Source organism: Aythya ferina, assembly GCF_964211825.1.
Source record: "Aythya ferina genome assembly, chromosome: 9".
Classification (NCBI taxonomy): domain Eukaryota; kingdom Metazoa; phylum Chordata; class Aves; order Anseriformes; family Anatidae; genus Aythya; species Aythya ferina.
This window is the reverse complement of record NC_140305.1, coordinates 19753558-19780701: the sequence shown is the minus strand read 5'-3', so window position 1 is coordinate 19780701 and position 27144 is coordinate 19753558. Positions and strand designations below refer to the sequence as shown.

Sequence of the window (27144 nt, the reverse complement as noted above, 5' to 3'; positions counted from 1 at the left end):
CAGGAGCTGTGTTGGCCATGGCTGGGCTTCAGGAGCTGTGCTGGCCATGGCTGGACTGCGCCTCCACAGCTGCCAGGCTCAGCAGGTTGGCCCCTGGGTTCAGGTTCCCCAGCTGCTGAGAGGCCCTGAAGCAACACCCCTGTGCCAGCTGCTGGTACAGCCCCACCACCTGTGCATGCGTTGTGAGCACACCTCCCACCTGGCACCAGCTGTGCAACAAGGAGCTTACCCAGAGCGTTGCTCAGCCATGGGCTTCCCCCAGGCGCTTCGTGCCCATTTCTTCTGCAGCAAAATAAGCTGTGCACTTGGCCACCACACTGTGGCCTTGTCCTCTCCCCACACACCATTCACATACGTCTGCTCTCAGCCTTGGGTTCTTGAACAGTTTCCTAATTTGACTTACTTAAGAGTTGTTCTGACACCTGCCAGTTGTCCTTTGAATTTTTAATGGAAGAAAGGTTTGACATTTTTAAACTCAATTCTATGTCTGCAGAGTATAAAAACAGCTTAATCTGAATATTTTACTTGCCAACTTATTTTTTAAATTACCTTGGGAACTGAAATAAATAGAGGGTAGGTTGTTGGCAGAACATCCAGCAGCAGGGAGGTAAATTTCTCCCCCCTTTTAAGTGTCCAGACTTGGGCTTGACTAACAGGTTCAGGGACCAAAACTCTTGGGAGTTTACTCATGCAGCTACTGTCCCCTGTTGTCAATAAACCATTCAGCTGAGTATTACAAAGCAAGAGCCTAGGTAAGATAACAATTTCATCAACAACTAAATGGTTTGGTTACGTCTTTGAGAGCTCAAAGGACTGAATAGCAGCATGTAATAAAAAGACACAGGCAGTATACCAAACTCGAATAAAATCTCCAGAGACTTCTAGCACCATTATTTAAAAAAAGTGTGAATGACAAAAGTTTATTAAATGTATTCTTAAAAAATTATATCTTTCTTAAATAAGGAGTTCTCTGCAAGGAGTTCATTGTAAAACAGTTTTGAAGCAATTCATAACTTACGTATCAACAGGTTGAGCAATAAAAAAGTCACTTACGGACTGTAGTCTTTAACCCAACTTATTTAAATAAATGCAGTGTGTGTGGTGTCTTCCATTGCATGCAAGGTAATGTTAATGCAGCATAGCTGGGTCAGATCGGCTCCATTCTGTACCTGTAAACATTCAGCATAAGCAGCAGGCAAGATGTTGCATCAGTTCTTAGACTATTTTCCCCCAAAAAAGACTTGCCCACCATAGAACGTATGTTTCATGCAGAATCCAAGTATTCCGTACTTTTTTTTTTTCCCCGGTTAAAAGGACGGTCTAGGACAGTCTCACAAATAATGCGCTGAAACAATCAATGCATGAGAAGACTTAGTCATGGCAATTTCACTGGAGCTTTATTGCCTCTGTTGGTAATGAGAGGGATTGTAAGAAGTTACATTTGAACTTACAGAGATATGTAAATGATGCTTTTTACTAAATATAATCTTGAGATTAAGTGTTTTATATCAGGGCACTTCTAATTTTGTACACATTTAATGTATAAAAACAGGTTATAAACTTGATGTTTACCTTTTTTTCCTGACATTTGGCAAAATTAAATTGATCCATTAAGGGGAGATCATCAGATTGAGGACATTAGCACTTATGAATTAAAGCAATCCAAGTAAGCAACTGTCTGCATTCTTAAAAACAAACCAAAACAAATATATAAAGGAAAAACAAACACATGGCCACATCTGAGCACTTTTCAGTACAAAATATTCTCTGTAACCAGGCATTTTGTCCTTAGAACAACACCCTGTTAAATCAATGTTTCTTTCAATTTTGTTTTGAAAAATTCTATGATGCCATCATAGCACAAATAACCTTTTTCTGCAACATAATTAGTCAAAGTTTTATGTATTTCTTTATAATTACACAGTAATTATAAGCACGTAGTACCAAACTGATGACAACACTATTTTGTTGAAAAGATCTTGCATTCAAAAGGAATATTCTTTAAAACACCACGGCATTATGCCACTACCCAATCTCAGACTTTTTTTGAGGGACAAGTCTGTATTGGGTTAAAAAAACCCAAGTCAGTTCTCCTTCCCAAACAGCATACTTGAACAAATCAATCTGAAACTGTACCAAAACCCTCAACACAGAAAACAGCACGCATAGATACCTTGTAGAGCTTTTTCCCCACACACACACCCACCCCGTAATTTCAAATCCCCATTTATATTTACACAGAATTTAGAAAGGAAATACTGAAAAGCAGCAAAACACACATTTTTTGGCATAGCCAATTCCAGTAGCTGGAGAAAATCTGCAATGTTTCTGTGGAACTGTATTCTTGAAATAAACGCACAGCTGGATTTTTCTTAAAAGGGCACTGCTATAAGGGGGAGCTAGCGTCATGGTCAAACCTCACAGAACAGAAATAAGCATTTTTAGCAGTTTAATAGTCAATTTTTTTTTTCCTAAAATACTTTTAGCATCTGCATAGAAGTGTTCTGCTGTTTAGTGCAAGTACCAATTACTCATTTCAGAAATAATTCTGGTTTTACCGTGGGACTATTTAGCACATGGACTCAAACCTCTACCCTTATTGTAGCTATAGTCTTTCTTTTTGTTTTTTTCCCTGGAGCTTGGTAGTTTCCAGCTTGCTTTACAGAGTAGTATTTATCTCAAGATACCAAATCTCTTCACAGATAACTAAGTGAGAAGTAAAGACCATGTTTAGCGCAAAAGCAGCTCACGAGCTCTTGTAATATTAAAAATAAAGAAGCGCATCTGATAAAACCTGTTTTGAACAAAATGAACGTGATTTAGTTAAATGCGGTAAAACAATGAGAAGTAGTGATGAACCAACAAAATAATTTAAGCAAACTAAGCCAGTGTAGTATTTTGTATCTGATCTGTGCCTGTTTGGGAACGCTTTACTCTTCATTCCTATATTTGGCAACCACAGTGACATGTCTTTTTAAGGAAAGCTCAACAAAATAATTAAAAATGGGTGTCATCTATAACAGCAGTACCTGTATGTTATAAAGACTTAACTTATTTCTCAGGATAACGGTTTCAAAACCTAGTTTCATTTCAAACGCACCACCTTCTTTTTATATCAGGGCCATTTGATTCTTCATACCTCAAGCATAAAATTTTAATGTCTGAATTTAAAATACTGCATTGTGTAGCAAACTTAAGACACAAATTCATCATATTCAAGTTTTAGATTTCCACAGAAATGAAAAAGCCTTCCTTTGACAGACAGATAAGCATTTCAAAACTGTAATGAAATCTATTTTCTTAGATAATAACCTAGAGCATACTAGATTCTACCCTTACGCACACTGTTCATCCAAATGACGCTCACTGAAGGCCGACTAGAACATTAAACGCGGGTGCTGTAAGTGCACAGTAGTTGTGTCGTACTTCAACTGCTCTCACAGTCAGCTGATGTACAATCAAACCATTCAGATAGGCACCTAGATAGCCCAGTATCAACAACCTCGGTTTTTCTTGTTTCTTTCTGTAATTGTTTTTACCAGATGCTCAAACTCACTTAGACGATACCTGTAGTTTTCCGGAAAAGAAAAAAACAAACAAAAAAAGAAATCAGACCCAGTACACTTAAATATATCACTCTTAAAGGAAGTGCTATCAATAGTCTTTGCAACTAGCCCCAAGTGTATATTTAAGGATTCTTTTAAAAATTGTTTTGATGTTGATCTGTATAATTCAGATGCCATGTAATAGTTGTCTGATGATGACCAGCATTGTGCTTTATGTGAAACCAGAAACCTCAAAATAATTATAAAGCTTCTAGGACTTATGGGAGCTGAAACTAGGGTGGTCCACACACAAGAAAAAAAAATCCATGATGAAATCCACAATGTTGGAATTTTAGCGGGCAAGAGTGGTCCAGACTAGAAGAAAAGCCCAAACCACCAGTAGAAGAATGAAATATGATATGGTCCAAGATGTATCCTTAAAGGTTTGTCTCAACCCTCAGCCACATTGTGAGGATTGATCTTCAGTTCAGTCCAGCCAGCAGAAATTGACTGTGCAATTTTCCATTTCAGGTATTTGTACAGACTATGTACACTCTAGAAGGGTCCTTTAATGCTACACTGTCGTACTTTTTGTCCCAGCAATTTGAGGGCGTGCAAATTCCACAAAGTCATCAATAAGAACTGGCCATGCCCCTAAAAGAGGAAAAAAAAAAAGGCTCAGAACATAAGAAATCAGATCAACAAGGTAAAAAAACAAAACAAAAAAAAAAAAAAAACATCGTATGAAGGAGCCTATGCTTAAGTAGCAGCATGTCACAGCATGCTACAGCATTTACAGCTCACAATATGATCTTGCAGGCATGCAATGCTCATCTGTTAGAATCAACATAGGTAGCCGTACCCCAAAAACAAAATGCACCCCAGTAGCCGATGCCCTATGAAACTGGCATTATACTATATATGCTCTTCCATATTCCTTATCAAGGGGTAGTTGAAACGCATAGGAACATTTTTCATATTACGGGCAGTGATATCCAAAGAGATGCCACTCTCTTGATCACGTGCACCATTATCACGTGAAAGTTACATTGTGGGTGGGTTGTTTTTTTCCTGAAAGGATTTTTACTCCGAATAACAGTCTTTTCTGCCTTTAATCTTTCCAAAACTATGTTGACTTATCATGGGCAGCAGCCCATTCGCTTGATGAAAAGGGAATGAGAACTGTTCATAATTATTAAAATTGTAGAAGTTTGCTCCCCTCAGTTCTGAAGTATCAAGAAGTTTAGTTTCCTCCACTCAACTGATCTGCCGCCAACGATTGAAGGTAATTAGCAGTTCTTGGCTGCAGATGGACTGGAAGATGAAAAAATCAATACAAAAATTTACAAGAAACACATGCTGTAGAAAATTATTTATGTTTTGTAACCCCTACATGTGGCCAGTTTCACTTTAGTATTATCGCATGCCCAATCTTCATGTTGAGCCAAAACAATCAAACTTCAAGAATATTCTAAACTAAGAAATGCAATAACCAGAGGACCCCTACAAGGAAACGCATAGACCACACATCAGTTACTTGGTTGGAGATGCCAAAAACTGCGCTGACAGAGAATCCATGTTTTTAAATACAGATGTGAGGGTCTTTCCTCAAGAAGAAAGAGTTAGCACCTGAGCTCATGAAGAAGGAAAAAAGAGTAAACAGGGATTTAAGAAAACATCAGCATTTCTTTTCTAAACCCGCAGTAAACAGATAACAACATGTTTTAAAGTAGCTTTAACTCTGAGCGTTAGATCACCAGCGATGTTCTCTAATTACACCATTAGATATCTGTGCCGGATACACAGCAATAAACATAGCATAACGCAGAAGTTAATGAAAATAAAGGGAAATGTTTACCTTCTTCATCATAGTTAGACATATCATCTGCTATCATTGTACTAAAGTCTAGAAGAAGGTTCCAGGTGTCCTTAGGTATTGATCTTTTATGATGCTCCTGTTTGGAGGGGTGGAAAATACAAGAAAAAAGCATGAAGAACACATATACAAAATCATTTTTACTGTCTTGGACACAATCATACCCCCAGAACACATCTTTTTTTTGTATACATTATGAAGTGCAGCGTCTGGGATCTGTAACAAAACAGTCCATTGCATCTACTCAGAAATATAAACATATTTATATTTCAGGTTTTGAAATTACTGCAGTCCCACTTATGTAAAGACTTAAAACTTACCAACAAAAATTTGTTCCACAAGTCTAGAAATTTAAATCTTCCGTTAAGTACTAAATTCCAGTAGGCAATGGCCATTTCTAAATCTGTAATATTAAAATATATTACTCTTAGAGATTTGCATTTCAATACATCTCAAGAGGTATCTACGATGAACTGCATATACATAAGGGTAAAAAGATGAATGATGCAAATATACTCATGAATCTTCTACAAAATAAACAAATTGTTATGTGAATACTTTACATATTTTGAAACTGTCACTTGAATACAGAACTGAAAATTGCCCATATTCATATTCAACATGTTCAAAACACAATTTCATATGCTTTTTGCTATCTAACAATACTTTACATAGAATCCAGTGAAATATTTGTCTTAAATCTACTATTGACTTGACAAAAATTTAGTACTTTGTAATATGATCTGCTTTGTTTTACTTGTATACATATAAAAAGGTAGTTTAATAATAATTGTATTTATGGTTTCGTTTTCAGTGCAACATTGCTGGCTTTGTTAGATGGCCTTTGACAAGAGTTCATTTCTGCAACAGGTTTCCCTTTGAGATATTCTTTATTTAAGTATTAATTATTGCATAAGCAGATGATGGGTTTCACTTTGTGCATTTCAATGACTGCTGTGAAGTTCTTGCTTGTTTTGAATCCATTTCTCAGGGTGACTGAGCAACCAGACAGAGTTCAGGAATAAGAACATGCTGCCTATCAGGCAACTGCACACTGCTGTCAGCAGTGGGAGCTGTTAGAACACAGCAATTAGAGAGAAGACTAGTTAATCTAACATATGAAGAGGGAAAACAAACAAAAAAGCCTCCATGGTACTTGCCAAAGGCTGAAATGTCATGTGTTTACTGTTTATTAGTGACACACAGTAATGTGTTGATCAAAAAAAAAAAGTATATGAGCTCTAGCTCATGATCTCTAGCACGATCTCTACTACCAGGAATTAAAGAGGATCTCTGTACTGTATAATAAAATGCTGTGATCTTACCTGAATTCAGTATCCATCATCAAGTAATTAAAGTAACTACAAAAGGCTACCTAGCTAAGTGACCTCCTTTTTCATAGAAGCTCTTACATCTTGCTGCAGCCTCTTAAATCTCTTCTTCCAAAAACAATCCTCTTGTGGAAGAAGAGAGAAGAGGCACACGAGCAACTGAACCTCATGAGAAAAAAGAAAAAAAAAAAAAGAAAACAAACAAACAAACAAAAAAACATATTAACTTTTCTCCCAACCCCTAATCTATTAAAAACAAACAAACAAACCAGGCAGGTGGACCTTAGAGGTGAAACCAATAGCAAACAAAACAATGACTCAACTCTACACTGCTGGAGGGAACACAGAAGACTGCTGGGGAAGATTCTGAGTTGTTTGGTAACTTTGATAGAAGAAGTTCTTCTCTGACAGTGTAAACACGTTATAATGCTTCCTGACCAAACTGATGAATAGAATTTGTGGATGATTTTCAATCAGCGGCAAGGGGATGTAATTTCACACTAAAGGCTTAAGGTTGGGTTTCCATTAAATTAAACAGAAGATGCACTGCATCACTAAATATCCAAAAATGATAACTTGTTCAAGAGCATAAAGGCTAGGTAGCTCTTTTTCAAAGAATCCATACATAAAAATTCACAATTTAGCTTTCAACTTAAACTACTGGATTTCTAAAAGCAAATAGATTCAGAGTTCAGATTTAATTGATCACTTCCTCAAGGAAACAGATCATAAAACTAGGTTTTATTTACTTGTGATGCAGTAATGGTAGACATAACAAAAAATACAAGGTTATCAAATCTCTGCATATTTAGAGTACATTGTAGAACAAACATTATAAACAAGCTGTGCATTTTGACATGCTTATATACAACTTCCAGATTATTCCTGGGGGAAGACATAATTTGGACAACGCTACATGCTTTAGAATGTTTTATGAAGTCACAAAATAATAAAGTAAGCATTTAACTTTACATTTTCTTAAGAAAATTGAAAGAGCGCTCAGGAACGTTCTCATTATCTGCTAGCGCAGAAAAAAAACATATGGAACAAATATGGAAGTCTCAAAACAGGCATGCAGGAGAAGCAAACAATGTCTGCAATGAGTGTCAGCTAAAAGGTATTCTAAAGTGACATGCAGATATCACAGGAACTTTTAAAACATCCACAGTATTTACACTGCAGTAAGGAATTATGCACAGGACATATGTTCCTAGAACTGTGCCTGAGCTACTACACAACTTTTAGAAGATTAGAGACCAATATATATTAAAATCAATTTGCAAGTGCCTACAAGACACTATTTAGACAGTACAAAATTAATTGCCTAACTAGGAGCACTTACTTTTCAGCACTGCACTTCCCTGATATTCTTTTGCTTCAGGGTTTCCAGAATTATTCTGACCTGTTGTAAATTCATGCCTAGAACCATGCATTTATTGGCACCAAAAAGGTAGGTAAACATCCAGATTTATGCTTAGTTCTACATCACTTCTGGAGCCACACTGAAAACCTTACCCTGTCTGCATATGATATATATATATTTGTGCTATTTGGATCTGAGAAATACTTCTCTTCATCGCTGTTAGAGCTTAACCTGCACAAATAGCCTTTATGATGAATGGGAAAGAAAAGCAAGGGAGTTAAGTTTTGCTGGTAAACCATTTTTACTGAGGTCTGTTCCGTCTGGGATGCTCAAAAGATTCATTTCTATATAGCACAAGGTACCAGAAAAAAAAAGCAGAAATATAATGGAAGTCTTCTTAATACCTTAGAAATGGGGAGAGGAAAATAGCAAACTACTACTACATCAAACAGTCCTGCTTATGTTGAAGCCTTGAGAAACATAACTAGAACTGATCAATTAATTATGGCCTCATTGCAATTTATTATTTCACTTTTACCACCTAACAGGGATTTTGCAAAAGCTTTCCTTACTGTCTAAAGCTGTTTAAAAATTAAGAATAACATACAAACATCACAATGGTAACCAGAAGAAACTGTAATCAGTTCTCTGATGTGAACAGTTACACACTGACTCTGTCTGTAACTTACCTTCCATCCGCTCACAATTTACTGTCTACACACTTGTAGCAACAGAAAGTAAGAATCAGCCCATTCATTTATTTGCAGGATTCAGATCTGGCTACATATGTTTTTAAGCACGATTCCTTCTACTTTTGCAGTTTTGAATAGACAAATTTACAGTTTGTTCATTTAGTTCAATCAAAGCTATGTTTTTTAAGTTATTTTTAATAAGCAATTCTTCTATTTCACCTATTATGTAATGAAAAGAACAATCAGTAGAAGAGCTCTGAAATAATGAAAGAAAGGAAAAACATTCACTGAACCAAGGGGAAAAAAGGCTGAAGGCAAGCACCTTTTACCGAAGGCACAACAGCAAAAGGCATCTAAGCCTAGGATATAAAAATCTATTTGTACTATTCCAATTCTATTTTGTAAAGGCATTTGCACACATTTTTGGTGATACAAGAGACTCTGTACAAGTACATTCATATGGAAATCAGTTTTACAGCTTAAATTTACCCTAAAAGTGAAAATTTAATTAATTTGTTCAGTGCTGCAAGTTCCAAATGGTGTAATTATGCCTTTAATGTAAGACCGCAATCCATTGTGCTCACTGAGAATTTCACACACTCTTCATAAGAGAATAAACCCTCTCATAAAATTTTGTAGTCTAATATATTAATTACACAGATATTTCTATCACCTTGAAAATCTGACATTGACACCTATCTTTCACAATAACATGTATTTTATTACAAGAGAGGTTACCTTTCAGACTCATGGGATCACAGTAATACTTTCACTTACTGCTTTCATCAGTCAGTCCACATGTCTGTGCACAAATGTTTATGATTAAGAATACATACCTAAACCTTTCTGTCCCGGATTCTTTGCGAAGTTGAAAGTAAACTGATAAAAATCCTTAAATCTTCCCGGCTCTTTTAATTCTTGTTCCATTTTAGGAATCTGAGCCTTTAGTTTTTCTATGCTGTCACATCTGCATTTTAAAAAGCATGTTTATTTGTGTGTTATTCGTTTTGCTGTAAGAGACACAACTTTAGAAGTCTTTTATAACATTTCCATGGAATACAATACAGTTCTCAAAACAAAAACAAACAAACAAACAAAATCAGGCTAGTCTGTATTTATAAAACATTTCAATTTCTTTGTTCTTTCTTCACATTGCCATTTGCACATACTAGCTTATGGATCAGATTCCATATTTTTATTATTATTCCAAATTATTATTCCACTATTTTTAGAAAAACATGATAAAGTTTATTATATTCACACTACACAGGCATAACTCAGGTATGCTGGACTGCCGACCAACAACCTTGCTTTGCCTCCTTGAATAACTCTACAGCAGCTAACTCACGCAACCAAGGCAAGCAGCACTCAAACCCACCTTCCTTTTGCTGGTCACTAAGCATCTAGCACACGGACAGCGGATGCATTTTTACAGAGGCAGACAAGTGATGCTAGCCTCTGAAAAGCCTCTGAAGTCTGAAAGGGCAATGTGATTCTGAATTCCCCTGAGCAGGACTGTTCCAATTTCTGGCACGACAGTCTCTAATACTGCACACTTACCCTAACTCAGTCATTCCATCCATGAACTCCAGCTTTGAAAATTCACACTGTGTTGCAGCTCGGAATTTCCATGCAATGATGAGTACAGTAATGCTGGCTGGATCGAGAGCTAGATCATCACAAAACTGCTGTATACCATCTATACCGATTTTATTTTCATCTTGAGGATCTTTGGGGTATAAAAGTAAGCATCAAAAGAAAAAAAAACAGCGATTTTGGAAATACTACATTTATTCAACAACAGTCTTTGAGAAAACCATTTTCAAATCATTTCTGGGATAAGCTCTTAAAAGTGTGTATTTTAAAAAACAGAATTAGTTTAGTACTTCCAATACTTAAGCTTTAACATCTGAGGAAGTTTCAACAATGAAGCTTCCCGTACAATGAAGCTTATGTCATTTTTATTGAGAGACAAAAGCACAGCAAAGATTTGGTTTCTGCCTAACATGCATGATATTCTGACTCATTCCAGAGACAGAAGAGCAGTCCTTTCCCACCAGCACACTTAATTACTGGCATCTTTAGTAAGATTTGGGGTATCTTTATAAACAATTCTGCAGCGTCCATTCATAAGCTGTAGTGACACAATAATCAAATCTTCCCATAAACTACTAAATCAACACGAGCTTTGTGCATTTTCTGGCATCACCAGCACACGTGAGTTGGGACATGGTAAATTCCAAGAGTAAAGTTACGTTGCCCCATTACCAATTCCAGCCAGGCACATGCCTTTCCCCGAAGAAATCACTCTACATCTTGTCTGGAAGTAAGATGTTCACGTTTCAAGTGCACTAACAAAAATCTGCTAACACAAGCCAACGAAAAGTTGAGCAAAATGGTATCTGGATTATGTCCACACACAAAAACCGACAATGAATTTGGCACTTTTTTTCTTAGAGGTAAATCACTGAATTTGTTCTACTGTTCTGAATCCCCTTTAATGTATGTGGTGGGATACTCTCAGCTGAACACTGCCTGTATAACAGATAAAAAGACTTCATTTTCTCCTAACAGAACACTGTTCACTGTAACACTGATAATAAGCACCAGGTAGAATCTGTCATTGTTATGCAACCCTTTGTCAGGAGCAACTCCTAAGTGAAATGCTTCCCCCAAAAGAGTCACCTAAAATCCACAGTGACCATTACAGTTACTCACTGTACTCACAATTCCAGTTTCAAACCCTAATCTTGTACAATTGGACATGTATTTAAAGTGTATAAGTCAAAGCAGAAACCTTGTGAAGCAGAAACCTACGTATATTTCCCTTCTGCCTTACACACCATAATTAAGAATACATACAACCAGGAAATAGGGCTTAAGACCCAGGGTACTCACCTTTGTATCTGTTATATAGCTGTTCTAACTTCTTTCTGTCCAACGAGCCTTTAACGCTCTCTCGTATATAAAGTTCAGGATTTTGAAAAAAGTTGTCTGTTGCAACATCTAGCTTCCAGTCATTCTGAGACAGACAACTCACCGCTGTCTTTTCACTAGATTGCGTGAAGACCATAAACTGACGCACTTTATCCTTCTGTGATGATTTCAACTTGTTCTAGCAAAAACAGACAACACCGAAACTATAAATGTTTTATCAGAAGGAAAAAATTCAGTACTTTTTTTTTTTTTTTTAAATCAGTACAATTTTCCCCAGCAGTTAAGGCTCTTTCTAGCAACAGACACTTAAAAACAGCACTTTTTTTTTTTAATTGCTAAATTAGAAGATACAGATATTGTTTTATATGCGAACAGATTGTTATGTGTTTTGGTACAGTTAGATCAAAGAACCTCTTGGATGTGTAAGAGGGATGCATTCTTACTGCTGCATATGCAATGCACACCAGTATGTGTTTCAAACTTACCGTGTAAAATACCTAGAATGAAGATAACAAAACTGAGCTGAATCATCACAGAAACCACGCTGGCAAAGCAATCAAAGAAGTTAAAAATGAGTATTATTATTGCATATCTTGAGAGAGAACCAGAGGGCATAGCAAATTCACAAATGTGTCCCTCCTTACACCTGACTGTATTTAAACCAATTTTTAAGAAGAAAAAGAAAAAAAGCATTTTTTCTTAATGGCCAAATGGTACGCCTACCAAGAACAGGTAATTTAAATGCTTAAGTAAAGCCTGTGGCTATCAAAATACTTGACAGATTAATTGCCTCAACAGAGACAGCAAATACCAACTCAAAGGGAAGAAGTCCTTGTGCAGAAGAGGCCATTTCAGGGCTCACCATCACCGACAGAGAGGCTGGCACTCGTCCCACCCCAGAGTACCGGCCTCCCAGAGATGTGGGAGGTGAATACCATGCACCCCAAAAGACTGGAGGACAACCACTGGGGGCAGCAGGAATTGCTGTGAGACCACGCTGCCAGGATCAGGTAACCCCAGGAGGCAGCAAGGCACTGCACTGGCTCAGATGTTTCAGGGAGCTACGCGCTGAAATACCTTAAAAGACCAATTTAGAGAATTTTTCACTTTGAAGGTGCTCAGCTCCACCTACACGATTTGCCAAGCATTCCTGCGAGGAGGCATTGTCTCCATTTCACAGGTGCAGCAACTGAAGCTATAAAAAAAGGAAAAAAAGGCACAGAACTTCACCTGCAGCAGGCAGGGAAGCAGCTAGCTGGGGAAAGCTGCAGAATCCGGCCCTTGGCTCGGGCCAGGACCAGCTGCCCTGCTCCAGCCCAAAACCGAGTGAGGAGTTTGCTGCCCAACATTTATTGCTGCAGGGAGATTCCCAGGGATATTTTTGCTGAGGAGAAGCACACGTGGTATTTCCAAGGTATCAGTTACATGAAGCTAACTGCTGATCAGGAGAAAGCCATCTTACAGCTCTTGCACTGCATCCAAATTCAGCCCTGACCTGGCTTCTCAGGTCCGGATCGTGCTTCTTACCATGGCACAAATATCTCACATGTAGTTTGCCTTTCATTCTACCTAGATTTACATATTCATTTCATTATTGCCATTTCCAAGTGCACGGCTCTTTCTCCAGGGGTAAAGGAAAAACAGAGAGGCAAATATCAACCTCTAGGAGCTATAAACCACCCTCAGCCAAAGAAAGAACAGGTCAGAAGTATGAGCTGGAGCTCCTCATTCCAGAGAACAATTCGTGTCCAATCACACTGCCATTATAAAAGCTCACCAACAGAACACAAATTAATCTGCCCTAAAACTCAACATCATCTCTCCAGCCTGATGACAGTGAACGAGCACATTACAGTTCATAAGAGCAGGCAAGGTATGGGGTTTACACTAACACCTGAACACACTAGAAGCACGTTGCCTTAAAACCCACGATGCCACCAAGCAACCCTACGTCTCCAACTCCCGCTGCAGATTTCAACACACCCATGCTGGTCTCTATTACTTCTAAAGCTATGCATTGCTTCTTTATTTCAGCCTCTCCAACATGTTTCTCACATTGGACCTTCAGCTACGAAGATGCTTCTGTAAGGCCAATTCTCAGGCCTGGTTCCAGCCCCGCTGCTGGGACCTGGGGCCGGCTTTGTGCTGCACGGCAGACGTTGAGCACCAAGCAGGACCGAGCTGAGACCTTCACCAAAGTCAGACAGCTGATGCTGAGTAAGCCATGTGGCAGGACTTCCAGGAACGACGAATGAATTTGCAGTTGCAGTTTTTAAAATCGCTCTGTAAATTCAGCCAAATTAAAGCAAAGCACGGAAAGCATGAAATGCCAAATGCAGACGGAACAGCCGCATGTCTTACTTTCTGTACCAATCACCAGCTTCCCCAAATCAGTTCCACACTGCCAGGCTGCTGCGTCACCGCAGGCTCAGCTGTGCTATGGGGCAGTCACACTTAAGGAAAAAAGGCAGCTCAGGTCATCCTTTTTTTTTTTTTTTTTTTTTTTTTGAGAAAGTTGGTGCCTTTAATCATTAGTTTCTAAGGTGCACAACACTTCTTAAACCGAGTATTCTGTAAAACCTCAAGAAAGAGGCTTTGTTCTGTCCTACTGCTGCAAGGATAAAGTCTAAAAGCTAGGACACACCACAGAAAGGTCAAGGAAGAGCCTTACAAGGGTTCATCACGGACACTGAAAACCACAACAGGTAGTGGGTTTTGTGGGCTGTCACGTAAAAATGGTATGCAATTTATTAGATCGATTCGGGTTTATGATAAAAGTTTAACCCTATTTATGCATGAGATCTTCCTGTGGGTCTGGGATTCCCCAGTTGAACAGGAACAATAAAAAACACTCTGAAAACAACAACAAAAAAAATAACACTGAATTTGCCAAGAGTCAAGCAGCTAATAACAGGCAATAGCACACACAGCATTTGCTAATATTGTAAGATGCAATAAATCGTACTGTTTGGGTATATTTTTTTCTGGAATACCTCTATCTTTACTGGTCAAAGATGACTTTATTTTTAGTGAAGCTCAAAGCCCTTTATAAGTGATGAATGCTCCCTCGGAAGCTTACCAAGGTAGATGAGACCCTCCACATCCCAAGCAACTGGACAACTCCTTGGAGGCCTATGATAGGACAGCAAGAGATGGAATTGCTGCCGTTTTTGTTATCCTCTCAGAGCTCTTCTTTCAACCCATTAAAAACCCACACTTCAGGCGGGAACAGGTTCCAAACCTCCTGCACTTTTAAGGGCTATTTCTAGCAGCCAAGCTCCAACAGTCTGTTATTGTTTTAAGTGTGCAAGAGCAAAGCCACAAGCACCTCCAGCCTTTAATCTTGTAGCCATCAGGCAACAAATACCTTACATTGCAACTGTGTGCGCCGCAACGTAATGCAACCCATTTAAAATATCTCCACTTTAATGCTAGTTAAAAGGAAAGACAGAATCGCATTTAACAGATATATTTCTTGCTAAAATACACCAGTGAAAACCAACAGAAAAAAAAACGCAACAGATTTTCTAATATGTTCTACCCTTTAGGGTAAGGGATAAAGGAAGAACTTGGACCAGCTCGCCTTCGATCAAGTTTGTGCGGTGTCCATTCCACCTTTTACGATGCAGATGTCATAAGAGGCAAAAGGTGAACTTTGAAACACAGATTAACTTCTCTAAATTGAAAACTACATTATGTAGATTCATAGCTCCACAATATTTTTATCTTTCCTTGCAACTTCTGATGCTAAAGTGAACACTTCCCTCTCCCCATCTAGCACCAAAGTTGATGATTCTAATTCAATAACCCATCCTTGGTTGTGACCACTATTAGATACTTCAGTGAACAATAAAAAATAAATAAAATAAAAAAAAATCCACACTTTGGTCTTTTTTCCCCTTTCTGGCCTCAGACTGCAACTCCTTCCAACTAGGGTTGCAAGCTTTCCCAGTCGAGGCCAAAAGCAAATGCTGGAAGTGACCTGCCAACTCTGCTTACACGGTTATTTTTCCTCATCTTCTACACTCAGTGTTTAGCCACCTCACATTCAGAAATCAACTCTACACACCGGTCACCACCGTTTCCTGGATAACAAGCAGCCGTACGAGGGCTCCACTCCCCTGGATAACGTCCATGGGAAACATAAACAACCTTCGTCCCGCACTGCTAGGGCTGGAGAGAGCCTTTGGATTCCTACCGAAACGCTGCTCTTGGACTTGGCTTCACGGCTGTGTGTGGCTGCCAGACAAGCAGTGTACAATCAGTTTGATCTATCCCTGCCCCAAATTCCTTACGGCCCCCAAAAAGGCATCTGCAGTATCACTTTTCAGTGTCGAAGCCTGCTTTGCTTCCCCACACTCAGTGGATCTGCCTCTTGCTAATTTCCCTGCTAACTACGGGAATTGAACGATGGGGCAGCTGCGCATTTCTCGCAGTTTGGACTCAAAGAAAAGCCTCTCTGATTCTCATGCGGGTGACAGGTAAAAGCCTTTTCTAAAATAGCCTCACCCCCTCCAAACCCTAGCAAGATACCTGGCTGCAGGAAGCATCCATGCACTTTCAAAGGACCCTGGTGACGTCGGGTCAGACGCCAAATACTGTCAGCCCACGCACGGCACGGGTCTGTGCACACGGTTACCTTACAGACCACGACCGCCACTTCTGCCGCGTCTTTGTGTGCACACAAAGAATATTCCTTCCTCAAAACGTGCTCAGAAGAGTATTCCTCCTGCTATGTCTGAATCACTCCACGTTGCACTATAGCCAGAGGAACATACAAGATGCCTGCAAGTGATCTGTTTATTGCCTCGATTTGACAAATCCGCGGCTAGAGCTTAAAACACAAAATCGTGAATGTTTTTCTTTGTTTGATAAGAAAACAAAAGTTAATTACAACTTACTTCTGCCAGAAGGCTATGAATACACGTAATTAGATTTTAATCCAATTTCAATGACATATATATACATAAAAACACGTTAAATCCAAGTTAACAACACAGACAATTAAATAGCTGTATTTTCTGTACAATATAAATAAACGTGTCCTTCAACGAAATTTTATGTTCTACAGCAGGTTTTTTTTTTTACCCAAAAAAGGGGCACGCAAAGGAAGACTGTAAAGAGATTTTTAAGCTATTTGAAACTGACTTGAAATCCATTTGTTTGCAGTGGAACAGAACAAAACCGACATTTACAAGGCCTGTTGATATACAAAACCCAAAGAGAAAATCACAGGCAACAGAAAATCAAAGTTGCTTTTTACACCCTCTAAAGTTTAGTGGATAAAATGATTTCTGTACTTGCATACAGGCTGAAAGTGTTTCACAGTAGAGCAATAACAGGCAGCTACCCAGAGGAAAGCAGTAGGTATAGTAGAGTTTTAGGGCAATTGACATTAACCTGAGAGATAAAGGGAACACCAAAAATCTGGGCATTTTCAACTTAAAAAAGCTGTCAGTTGTTCAGCACTCTTAACTCTGCTCCAGATTAGAAGCTCTGTTCACCCATTAGAAGCTGTTTTTATACCCTGAATTTGCATTGGCACCATAAAACACGAGTAAAATATCAAGAGCTACATAATAAATTTCACACCTTGTTCTCAGAGTAGTTCATATTCCCGAACAGTTTTTTCATGGCTCCAGTTAAAAGCGATTTTACAGTGCAAGTTCAAAGGGTTCTCTAGTTAGCAGGGAGAGGAAACAAGATCATGCACCATCTTGTCTAGCACTCAGACTGCTTGGTCCTAAATATGATGCCAAGAATCCACAAGTTTTACTATAGGAGAACTGACACCAAACATTTAATATCAACAAACTACTACAGACATGAATATGCACCATAAAAAAACAGCCAGGCAGAATAGCTCGTTGGGTGAAACACTAAATAACAATGTCATGAAGTACAATAACATTACAGGACAGTGTCAGACACTTAAAAATTCAGTATTACAAGAACTTCAACTTCCTGTCACCTGAGGTTTGCACTAAGAAATAATGTATTTAAGGAATGATGCATTTATCAGCACAGAAATATTTGTTGGAGAGCACAAACTGGACAATACAAGAGATCCTGTAAATACAGGGAAGGTTGGCTTTTGGCTCTGGATAAAGGTTCTGTATCTAGGTGCATGTTTGCCTGGAGTATCACACAGTTCTAAATCCATTAAATCATTTACAACAGCGAAGTTGGGAGCTCTCCTCCTCAGAGGATGGCTCAGGGTACACTGGATCAACTTGCTGCCAGCAACCCTGTCAGCAGTGGCAGGCACGTTACTCGTCTGAAGTAACCAAGCTGAAGCAGCAACACAACAGACATGGCAAAAGGTGACCACCGCTACGGGAGGTGCTCAGATGGAATGGAAACGCGGGGAGGAGAGGCACACAGTTGCCAGTGGCCCCAGGAACCCTGCCAGGCAGCGTACCTGAGCGCTGCGAGCTGGACAGAAAGCGCTTTTCAAGTTAACTAAAACGCCAGAGCGAGCCTAACAGGCTGCCACGCTGGCCTCCCTTCCAGGTGTCGGACAAAGACAACTCAACACCAGGAAACTTTGTCCTGACAGCAGCAACGGGAGGAACACCGGTGAGACCATCAGCACCAGAAACGCCCCAATGGTCAGCGCTGCTCAGGTGAGCCGGAGCCAGAGCTCGGCTGCAGGAGCCTCGATGGCAGCACGGGACGAGCTGTGGTGGACGAGCAGCCGGCCCCAGGAACCTGCCCCAGCCACTGGAAGGACTCGCCAGAGCAGCCATGCATGCAGGCAGGAGGACGGGATGTCCAACCGTGTGCTTCTGGGTGAGATTTTCAGATCCCTGGGAAGAAACCTCCCTGCTCTTTCCCCTACTAAATAGAGGATTTTGACAGAACAGGCGTAGCTGCAGAACCTTGGACACTGGAAACATTTCATACCTATATTTATAACCTATAAAACCCGCAGCCTGTCATTTAGCCCTGCTTCAGTGCCTATGACATCCTTTCACCCAGGTGTTGGAGCCAACAAGCACGACCTGGAAAACAGTGCCAAACAGCCCGCTCGGGGCCACGACCAGAGTGTTCAGGTACTTGCTCCCGTCTGATAAATACATCTCTCTGGGCAGGATTGTTCCACGGAGCCTATCTGCTAGCTCTTCACTTCAGTATTTCCGAGAAGCCAAAGCAGATCGGATTCTACATTTCCTCACAAAAGGCTGTTCAGTTTGATGCATCTGTTGTTATATTGCCATAATATTTGTTACACTGCCATTTACAACAGCGCTGTTCAATTTATATCCCTAACCACAGAGCCAACCGAAAATAAGTGTTCACACAAGACATCAACCGTGTATTTATTTTGTATGCTCACACCAGATACACTGTGAGATGGCTCTAGGTGATTTTTATAGGAAAAAAGTCTTTGTTAGAAGTTGTGTAACATTACTAGGTAACAGTTATTTGGGACAGTCCCGAGAGCTGCGGAATTACTGTCAGACACCTCTACAGACTCAACCTTAGTTTCAAGCTCCCTTAAGAAAATTCACAGCAAGATCTACATAAAACTATTCAATTAAAAATTATATTGGTAACACAGTGACAGGTTTATTAGAGTTCTACGTACCACACCACTAATTTAAATCCTGGCTAACCAAACTTTCATGCCAACATCACCCCATCAGCTAGAGGTGTCCTTTTTTTTTTTTTTTTATACGCTCTGAACACTGCTTGCCAGAATCATATTAGCTGCATGTGTAAGATATCTTTATACCACCAAACGCGCAGCGTAGATCTCAGCCTCTCTCTTACACCTTTCCTAAGGCAACGCAGCTTCTACAGAAAAGTTGTGCTACTTTAAGCCTACAGATGTAGTTAAAGCTGTACAACTTCTGTATACAGAAGAGGCCTAGAAGTGCGACTATAAACACGTTCCCTCAGGTACATAAGACACTGGATGCTACAAGCCAGCGAGGATCCCTTATTTAACACTCGGGAACATCATCACCTTTTGTTCAAGCACACAGAAATAGCAGCAGCGTGGTTTCCCTCCAGAGGGGAAAGGAGAAAGTCAAGTGATTTTCGAGTGCACAAGTCCTTCGCTGTTAGGGACAGGACAATGCACAGCAGACGCAGGACAGCCAGGCCCTCTTTTACACCACTTACACCAAAAGCACCTCACCAAAACCACACAAAGCGACTCCCCAGAAACCCTCCGACCAACCCTTGAAGGAGCAGAGCGGCCAAGTTCCCCCGCCAGCTCCCCAAGGCTTAACGGGCCCGGAGCCTCCCCCACAGCCCCCAAAACCCCCCGAGCCCCCCGTGGCAGCCCCCTGCCCTGTCCCAGGGCTCCCTCACAACCCCCCCGCTCTCCTTTCCCTCTGCTGCCGGAGCTCGGGGCCCGCACAAAGCTGCCGGACCCCCGCGGGCCGGAGGCCTCCCCCTCAGCCCGGCGCCCCCCAACCTAGGCCCCGGCGCTCGGCTCTGCCCGGGAGCAGCCCCCAACCCCTCAGCGGCAGGACCGAGAGCCCCAGAGCCCTGAGGGAGAGAATCTGAGGCGGGGGGAGAGCCGGGAGCTCCGGGACACCCCGGCCCGCCGCGACTAGGCCCCGGCTGCCCCTACCCCCTTAGCGCCGCTTGGGCTCCGCGCCTGGAGCCGAGGGGAGGCGAGGGGAGGCCGCTCACCATGGTGGGGGCTCTGCGGGCCTCTTCCCTCCCGGCTCGGGCAGACGCTGAGGGCGGCGGCGGCGGCGATCGGCGGCGGCTTCCTCCGGCGGCGGCTCCCGGCTCCTCACGGGCCCTTCCGCCGCCTCCCGCTCATGCGCAGTGCGGCGGGGCCCCGGGCCCGGCCGGCCGGGAGGCTCCGTGAGGGGCCGGGGGAAGCCCCGGGATGGGGGGGGGGGGGGAGCTGCTGAGGGGCCGGGGGTGGCTGAGGAAAGGAGCGGGAAGGGCCCCGCTCAGCCACGGGGATAGCGGGGTGAGGGGTCCCGCCCGCCGCCTCGCGGTTCCTGAGGGGGAAAAGGGCGCGTTGGGTCGAAAAATAATCAAAAATGGACTAAAGGACGTTGGGACGGTGCGAGGGGAGCCTCCTCCGTCAGCCCCGGGGTGGTTGCTGAGGGAAGGCAGCGCCTGAGGGGTGCCCTGAGGTAGCCCCTCGCTGTGAGCGCGTTAAGGGTAAAAAGGGGTGGAATGGGAAAAGCAGGGGAAAAACTGGCATCTGCACAGAGCCCTCGTTGGTAGGAGCACAGTGGTACCGCTTCTGGTACCGCTTTGTGCGGTGTGAGTCTGCCTGCTCAGTACTCCAGCCAGAAACATCGACGCTAGATTTTGTAACGTGCACCTGAGTGTACATTACCAGTGGCTGAATCGCGGTTAATGGCAGAGCCTGCATTTTGGGGTGAGAAACCAGGGAACCATCCCATGGCCTTCCAGAACACACTTCCAAAGGAGGCTAAAAGCATTGCTGTGTAGCCGCAGAGCTGGGAGAGGTGGAATTTCAGGGCAGCAGCTTTACGGGCATTTTCTGATGGGACCACCTCTATGCTTGCAAGATCCTTCTGCGAGGTCTCAAGGTCACGATCCCTTTTTGGGTGCTGTTTACGAGTTGCCATCAAAAGTTGTAGCCTTTTCTGCACAGACATCAGCAAAAGAGGTTGTTAGGGTTAAGTCACAGTTTGTACCAGTACGCCAGACAGTTGTAGGTTGTTGTTTTTTTCCCCCAGGGAAGCTTGTTCTAGCCACTGTAGACTTCTGGCAGCTGAGGAGGTTTGGGGAAGCAGAGTATTTGCTGATAAAACTCGCAGTGGTGGCAAGCTCCTAGATGTGAAGGACAAAGAGTTGATATCTGATCTTTGTTTTTGCATCTCCTGCTGAGCTGGGAGCTATGGAAGCTTCTGTATTTACATTACATGACTGGTACGGTCGCACACACCACGGAAACTTCACTTGAGAAAGCCAATTCTTTTTGCTTCGTGATGGATATCCAGGGGTTACATACATGATTTTTTGTCCAGAAGGGTCTGAATCACTTCTCACATACTTCACTCACTGAAAATCAGATCTAAGCTTAGATGGAACATAAAGAGTAAAAACAATATTGTGAGAGAGAATTTTTTGAGAGAGTATTTGGAGGAGAAAGCAGGACTTGTGATGTTCCATCATGCTGGTGCGCCAAAACAGTAAAACTAAGAGTTGTCATGATATTAGATATCCAGAGCTAAGTGGGAATTCAGCTTTCCCAAGAGATGATAGTTGCCTGGGTACCTTAAATCCTTCTGAAAAGCTTGTTTTTGAAATCAAGGATGGCTACAAAGTGGCCAGTGTAAACAGCCGCTACAGGGGCAGAGCCAACCTGAACCACAGCAGAAGAGACAAAGCCAAACATGAAAACTTATTTCCTGGAGATAGCTAATTGCCATCACTATAACATGCTGTGACAGCCCTCCTGCAATCTGAAGATGCAAATTAGAACTTCTTGAGAACTATTGCAACGTGTAACAATAATCAGAGATGAACTGCGGTTGTGGTGGATTCCTCAGGACAAAAACAGGATTTTTAAACGACTTCTTTCTTTAGTGTCTATTACTCTTGCTGGTTTTCTGTGTTGCAGAGTTTTTTGGTGTTTGGTTGGAGTTTGTTTTTTACTGGGGGGAAAGAGGAGGATGACACGTCGTCTGTGTTTTGTTTTACCTGTGCTTTCAACAAGTTATATGTAAGATATTTACAACTCTGAAAGGATTTTTCATTTTGCTTTTTTTGTTCACTGAATAAAGTCCTGAACATTAACTAGTTTTTTCTTGTATGGGTCCTAAAAAAGCTACTGAAATCACTGTGGGTCTTTGCTTTGTTTTCAGATGAGTTTTAGATTAAACTCATTATAAATGAAGGCCTGATGTTACAAACATTTAAGAGCACAAGGAACTTCACATGCAAGAATGTTCGTAAGGTTTAGTAAGTTGCTACTTTCATCATTAGACTCATGGGTATTATCTAGAAGACCTGATTTTATGCATTCAAATTAAGTCTAGTTTAAAAACATTGCATGAAAAAAATCACAATTGCTACAACTGTTAGTTAAATCCATTATTTTCATCTTCTGTCTGGGTTACATATTAACAATTTTTAAATTAGCTGCAGGTCAGGTGGAAGTTGTTCTTTAATATATTTTAATATCCAGGAACTGTTCCTACCATACCATCTTTGTTTTCTGGGAGTTTCTGCTTGCTTTGCAGGGTCTTCTTAGTGCATAAAAAAGTAGATGATTCAGCGAAAAGCAAATGAAATCGAAAGAAAAGAGAAGTGAAATGCATTAGAAATGTTTGTTTGTTGGTTTGTTTTCCAGTTAAAATTCCATTATAAGGTAAAAGTCTCTATGAGAAAAGAAGTGGCTTCCTACTGCCATTTAAGTCCTAAGTCTTGTGTTGTTGATCATAGTGGGGCAACATGTTCTGCTGCTCTTACTTCCAGAGTGCTTCCTTGGGTACGTCTAAATGACAGAATCAAAGGGAAATTAGCCTGCCCTGAGCTCTTGGCTACCATGGCCAGGCTATCTGGTGCCTAAGCCAGTTTGATTACATTGTCTGGGTTATCCTCCCCACACATGGCACTCCACCCAGCATACACTTCAGGACACAGTCCAGTTTCCCCAATTCTATTTATGCTGCTGTGCCTACTGGCTGGCTCTACATCTTGCAGAAGTAGATCGGGAACTTCAGTGATGTGGGTGCTGTCTGAATCTCACCCTTAAAGCTTCTGAGCAAAAACAGATCTTTGTAAAGCAAGAGACACCACGAGGCAGATGCCAAAAGGAGTATTTGCACATACTCAGAATATGTTGTCTAAACTGGGCTCGTTACACGTCATACTTTTGTACCACTCCATCCAATATGGCACAGCAAGTCGGACCAGTGATAAACAGCTCTGCTATTTGTAAACATGACACGTATTCAGTGATACAGACTAGGGGAAAACATCATCAGTTGTGCAATCTGCATGCAGTATAATCACAGTGACCGCAGCAACATGACGACTTCTCTAATTTACGGTAAGGGTGACATACTTGGTTTGTTCTGTTGTGATTCAATCGTGTTTTATTATCTCATACAAACCCCAGAGACATGTCAGTGATGTTTTGATCTCATTGTACATGGATGTGCACAATTAATAATTCTGAATATAACATTGCTCTGTTTTACATTGACTGACAGGAACTCTCTTCTGGAGCAGACAGAGAAGTCAGTCTCATGTTAAGTCAACGCAGAACCATTTAGCGTAATCCCCTTTTAGAGAACTTCCACTTACAGCACTTTCTAAGGAACAGGCCCAAAGCTTCATGAAGGATAACAAAATCCTGGAACAGCTTGGCCTAGAAATGTCTTTCTAACCCCTACACCTTTTTGTCAGCTTCTTTATGCTCTAGAAAGTGAAACTACACATTTATCTTACACTGGTAGAGTAGCCATAAAGTGCTTATGGCTATGGCTCTTTTCCTGCAAACACTGACCATATGTTTAACTAAGAGAACAAAGTCCCATGAACAAGGATTTTTAATGCCACTCTAAAGAAATGAAGTTTCTTAGCATTCAGAGGTATGGACCCAATGGTTTCCTCCTATCTCACTGTTCAACGGATATAGTTGGAGTACGTTTATTTATTTTTATTTAAAAAAAAAAACACAGAGGAAACAAACAGTGAGTCCTGTAGGTGTCTACGCAATTTAACCTGAAAACTGGCAGACGGCCAATATCTGAAGATTGTTGTTAACAGGTCACAGAGAAGGGTGTTCACCTTCAAGTTTTTCATCCTTCCTGCATTACGTAACAGGTTAACAAGTTATTATGTCCAGTCCAAGGCACTGATAGGACCTGGGTTCCACATGGCACTATCTCTGGGAGGAAGCAGGACAGGTTTATGTGACAAAGGAAGAGCAGTCAGGTCAGTGAACCCAAGACCTAGGAAAGTCTGAAAACTTCTCATGCACCCTGGCAGGACTGTATAAATACAACATTCCAGGACACCTAACAGGCAACAGACTGCAAGGCTTGTTTATTTTTTGGAACTAAGTAGCAATACTGAGGTAAAATGCCATGATTTTGGAATATGTAAGTAATATAAACTAAAAACTGAGAGGACAATACGAGATACAGACATTTTCTTATTTCAGAACTTCTGTAAACAAGGCATGATCACTGTAAACAGAATGGTCTGGAATTTTCCAAGCTATAAGCCAGACAGTGCCATCACAGTTATGATCTTATGATTAAAACTTGTACCTTTTAACTGTAAACAGCCCGTCATCCTCACTAGAAATGGGTGACTTCAAGACTCTAGGAGACACATTATGAGTTTCCCTATCACGGGGATTTTCTATCTGTGCCACCTTTAATTGTTCACCTTAATAAAAAAAAGAAATCATCCCAATTCAGGGCACACATTTGCTCTTCAAATAAGAAACAGTAATTTAAGTTATATGTATGGGAGACTGAGCTTTGAGGTAGGCAATTTGCAAGAGTAAGAAAGATACACAAAGCAAGAGTACAAGACGGCTCTTCCTCCTGTCTTATGTGTCATACACATTTAGCCTTTTCCACTCTACTCACTGTCATGACAGAAAACCAGAGTTTGGGAACACCCAGCCAACATTAAATTTCTGGTATCTAAGTGGCAAACTGTGACCTACATTCCTGTGACTAGCTATCAACATCAATACAGTAGAGCAAACCTCAAGGAGAACATGCATTAACTACATTTGTATACAAAAGTTCCATTTTAAAATAGTTTTCTCCTAATTCATGTTATACCTCAACTTACCTCTGAGCAGGAGGCTATGTCTTATGTTTCTGGGATGCTGAGCACAAGACAGCAAACACGCGTGGGGTCTCTGGCTACAGCCAGGGTCTCTTCTGTTCGCAAAGGGGCAAAAACAGGGTGCAGCTCTCAGCAGCAGTCTCTTTTCACCAAACACTTTGCAGCTTGCTGGCTCTACACATGTTAACACCTCCCGCTTTCCCTACTTCTCAAGTGAGCAGAGTGACTGCCATTCACAGAGAGACCGATTATCATTTCAAGAGAAACTTTTTGGCACCAGAATTGTTTATAAGGACAACAGATTAAAGCTAAAATCCAGCTACCATTATCATTTCAAAAACTCAGTAGGACATTAGACATATAAATGTGTTTTACTTACTTATTACTGTTACAACAAAAAATATGGGGTATTCAACCAGAACATCCATGCTTATTTTAAGGTGGATTCACTGTATAATCAAGGTTTTAACCTAACATCAAGTGTCTCATAAAAGATACTGCACTGCTTTTAGAACCCAGGCTTTTTTCTTACATGAAATACAATCAGTCCACATAATTTTATTTTTTTGCATCATGGTTTTTCATTAATGTTGCATTAATGAATTTATAGAATGTGGTTGGTTGGTTGGTTTTAAGTGGAAGTGAAACACAACATGATTAATTCAACTCAACATTCAACTTTCTCCAGGACAACACTCAGTAGCATATATTACTCTCTAAATGGAATTCTTATGCAGGAGGCTACGCTCCAGTATCATAAAAACACTAAGTGATATTTATCTGTGAATCATTCATGTGTAAAAATTTTGAATATAATTATACAAGCAGTTTAGGTATCTGTTGAAAACATACCTTGTGTAAAAGCTCTGTGTTCAGACTTTAATCCACTGCCACTGACTGTTCCAGTAAACACAGTATATTCAGCATTGTTGAGCTTTTAGCAAACAGAACAGATAGAACAGAGTCAAATAATTCCTGATCTGACTGAACGAAAGAATAATCAACAGAAATGAATATACCTGTGATAAGCACATTGGTTGATAGGTCCTTTAAAATGGGATTAATTTCCTTTAATAACAGAATACTCTGCTCAGATCAACTGCACTCTTCCTTACCACTGACTGAGTGCCCTGCCAAAGCACTTCAGTATTCATTTTTTAATCATCTTGAAGACAGAAGCTAAGATTTTCTGGTCACTAAGAAGTTAAAACAATTAGAACAAAGAAGTTAATACACACTGGAAACTTTTTACAATTCACTGGCATAAATATTTACTCTATAAAATGTAAAAGATTATAACCTTGCAAGTAATAATAATCTACAACTGACATCACAACTTCACCAGCAAGCATGGAAAATTATTTATAAATCTTTGTGTCCACAAATTTTACAGCGTTTTGATTACCCTCATCCTCATTATATAAGAGGAAACAAAGGCAAATAGGCACTAAGTGATTTGCCTGAAGACATGGTGAGTCAGTGGCTGAAATAAGAATACAATCCTGGCTCTCCTGCTTTCCACTCCCTGTGTCCTAACCACTAGCTCAGCATGAATTCAGGCTCCACTGTACAGATCTACACTGGGTCTAAGTGATTGGAGCTTCTGTGAATAATGGCTGACAGCAGCTGA

The 27144-nt window shown here is 40.8% G+C and overlaps 1 protein-coding gene across 2 annotated transcripts; it reads right to left on the bottom strand.

Annotated features, from left to right (window-relative positions):
• Positions 1-1375: 1375 nt before the first annotated feature.
• On the bottom strand, positions 1376-20533 carry DCUN1D1 (defective in cullin neddylation 1 domain containing 1). Of its 2 annotated transcripts, XM_084528781.1 has the most exons (8): positions 20394-20533; positions 11706-11922; positions 10368-10536; positions 9644-9774; positions 5742-5824; positions 5404-5500; positions 4134-4199; positions 1376-3567 (listed from the first exon to the last, which is right to left on the bottom strand). In XM_084528781.1, exons 1-8 carry the CDS (start codon positions 20394-20396, stop codon positions 3557-3559), a joined length of 777 nt encoding a protein of 258 aa, XP_084384907.1. In that variant the 5' UTR covers positions 20397-20533; the 3' UTR covers positions 1376-3556. The 2 variants fall into 2 exon arrangements, with proteins under 2 accessions (XP_084384907.1, XP_084384906.1); XM_084528780.1 differs by having other exon boundaries at positions 1376-4199.
• Positions 20534-27144: the final 6611 nt, after the last annotated feature.

What these genes read in the sequence shown, in the direction of transcription:
- DCUN1D1 (XM_084528780.1), bottom strand. An exon ending in GATGGAATGACTGAGTTAGG is followed by an intron (nt 9,775 to 10,367) that starts GTAAGTGTGCAG and finishes TTTAAAATGCAG; the next exon opens with ATGTGACAGCATAGAAAAAC. An exon ending in GTCTAACTATGATGAAGAAG is followed by an intron (nt 4,200 to 5,403) that starts GTAAACATTTCC and finishes TTCCTCTTTTAG; the next exon opens with GGGCATGGCCAGTTCTTATT.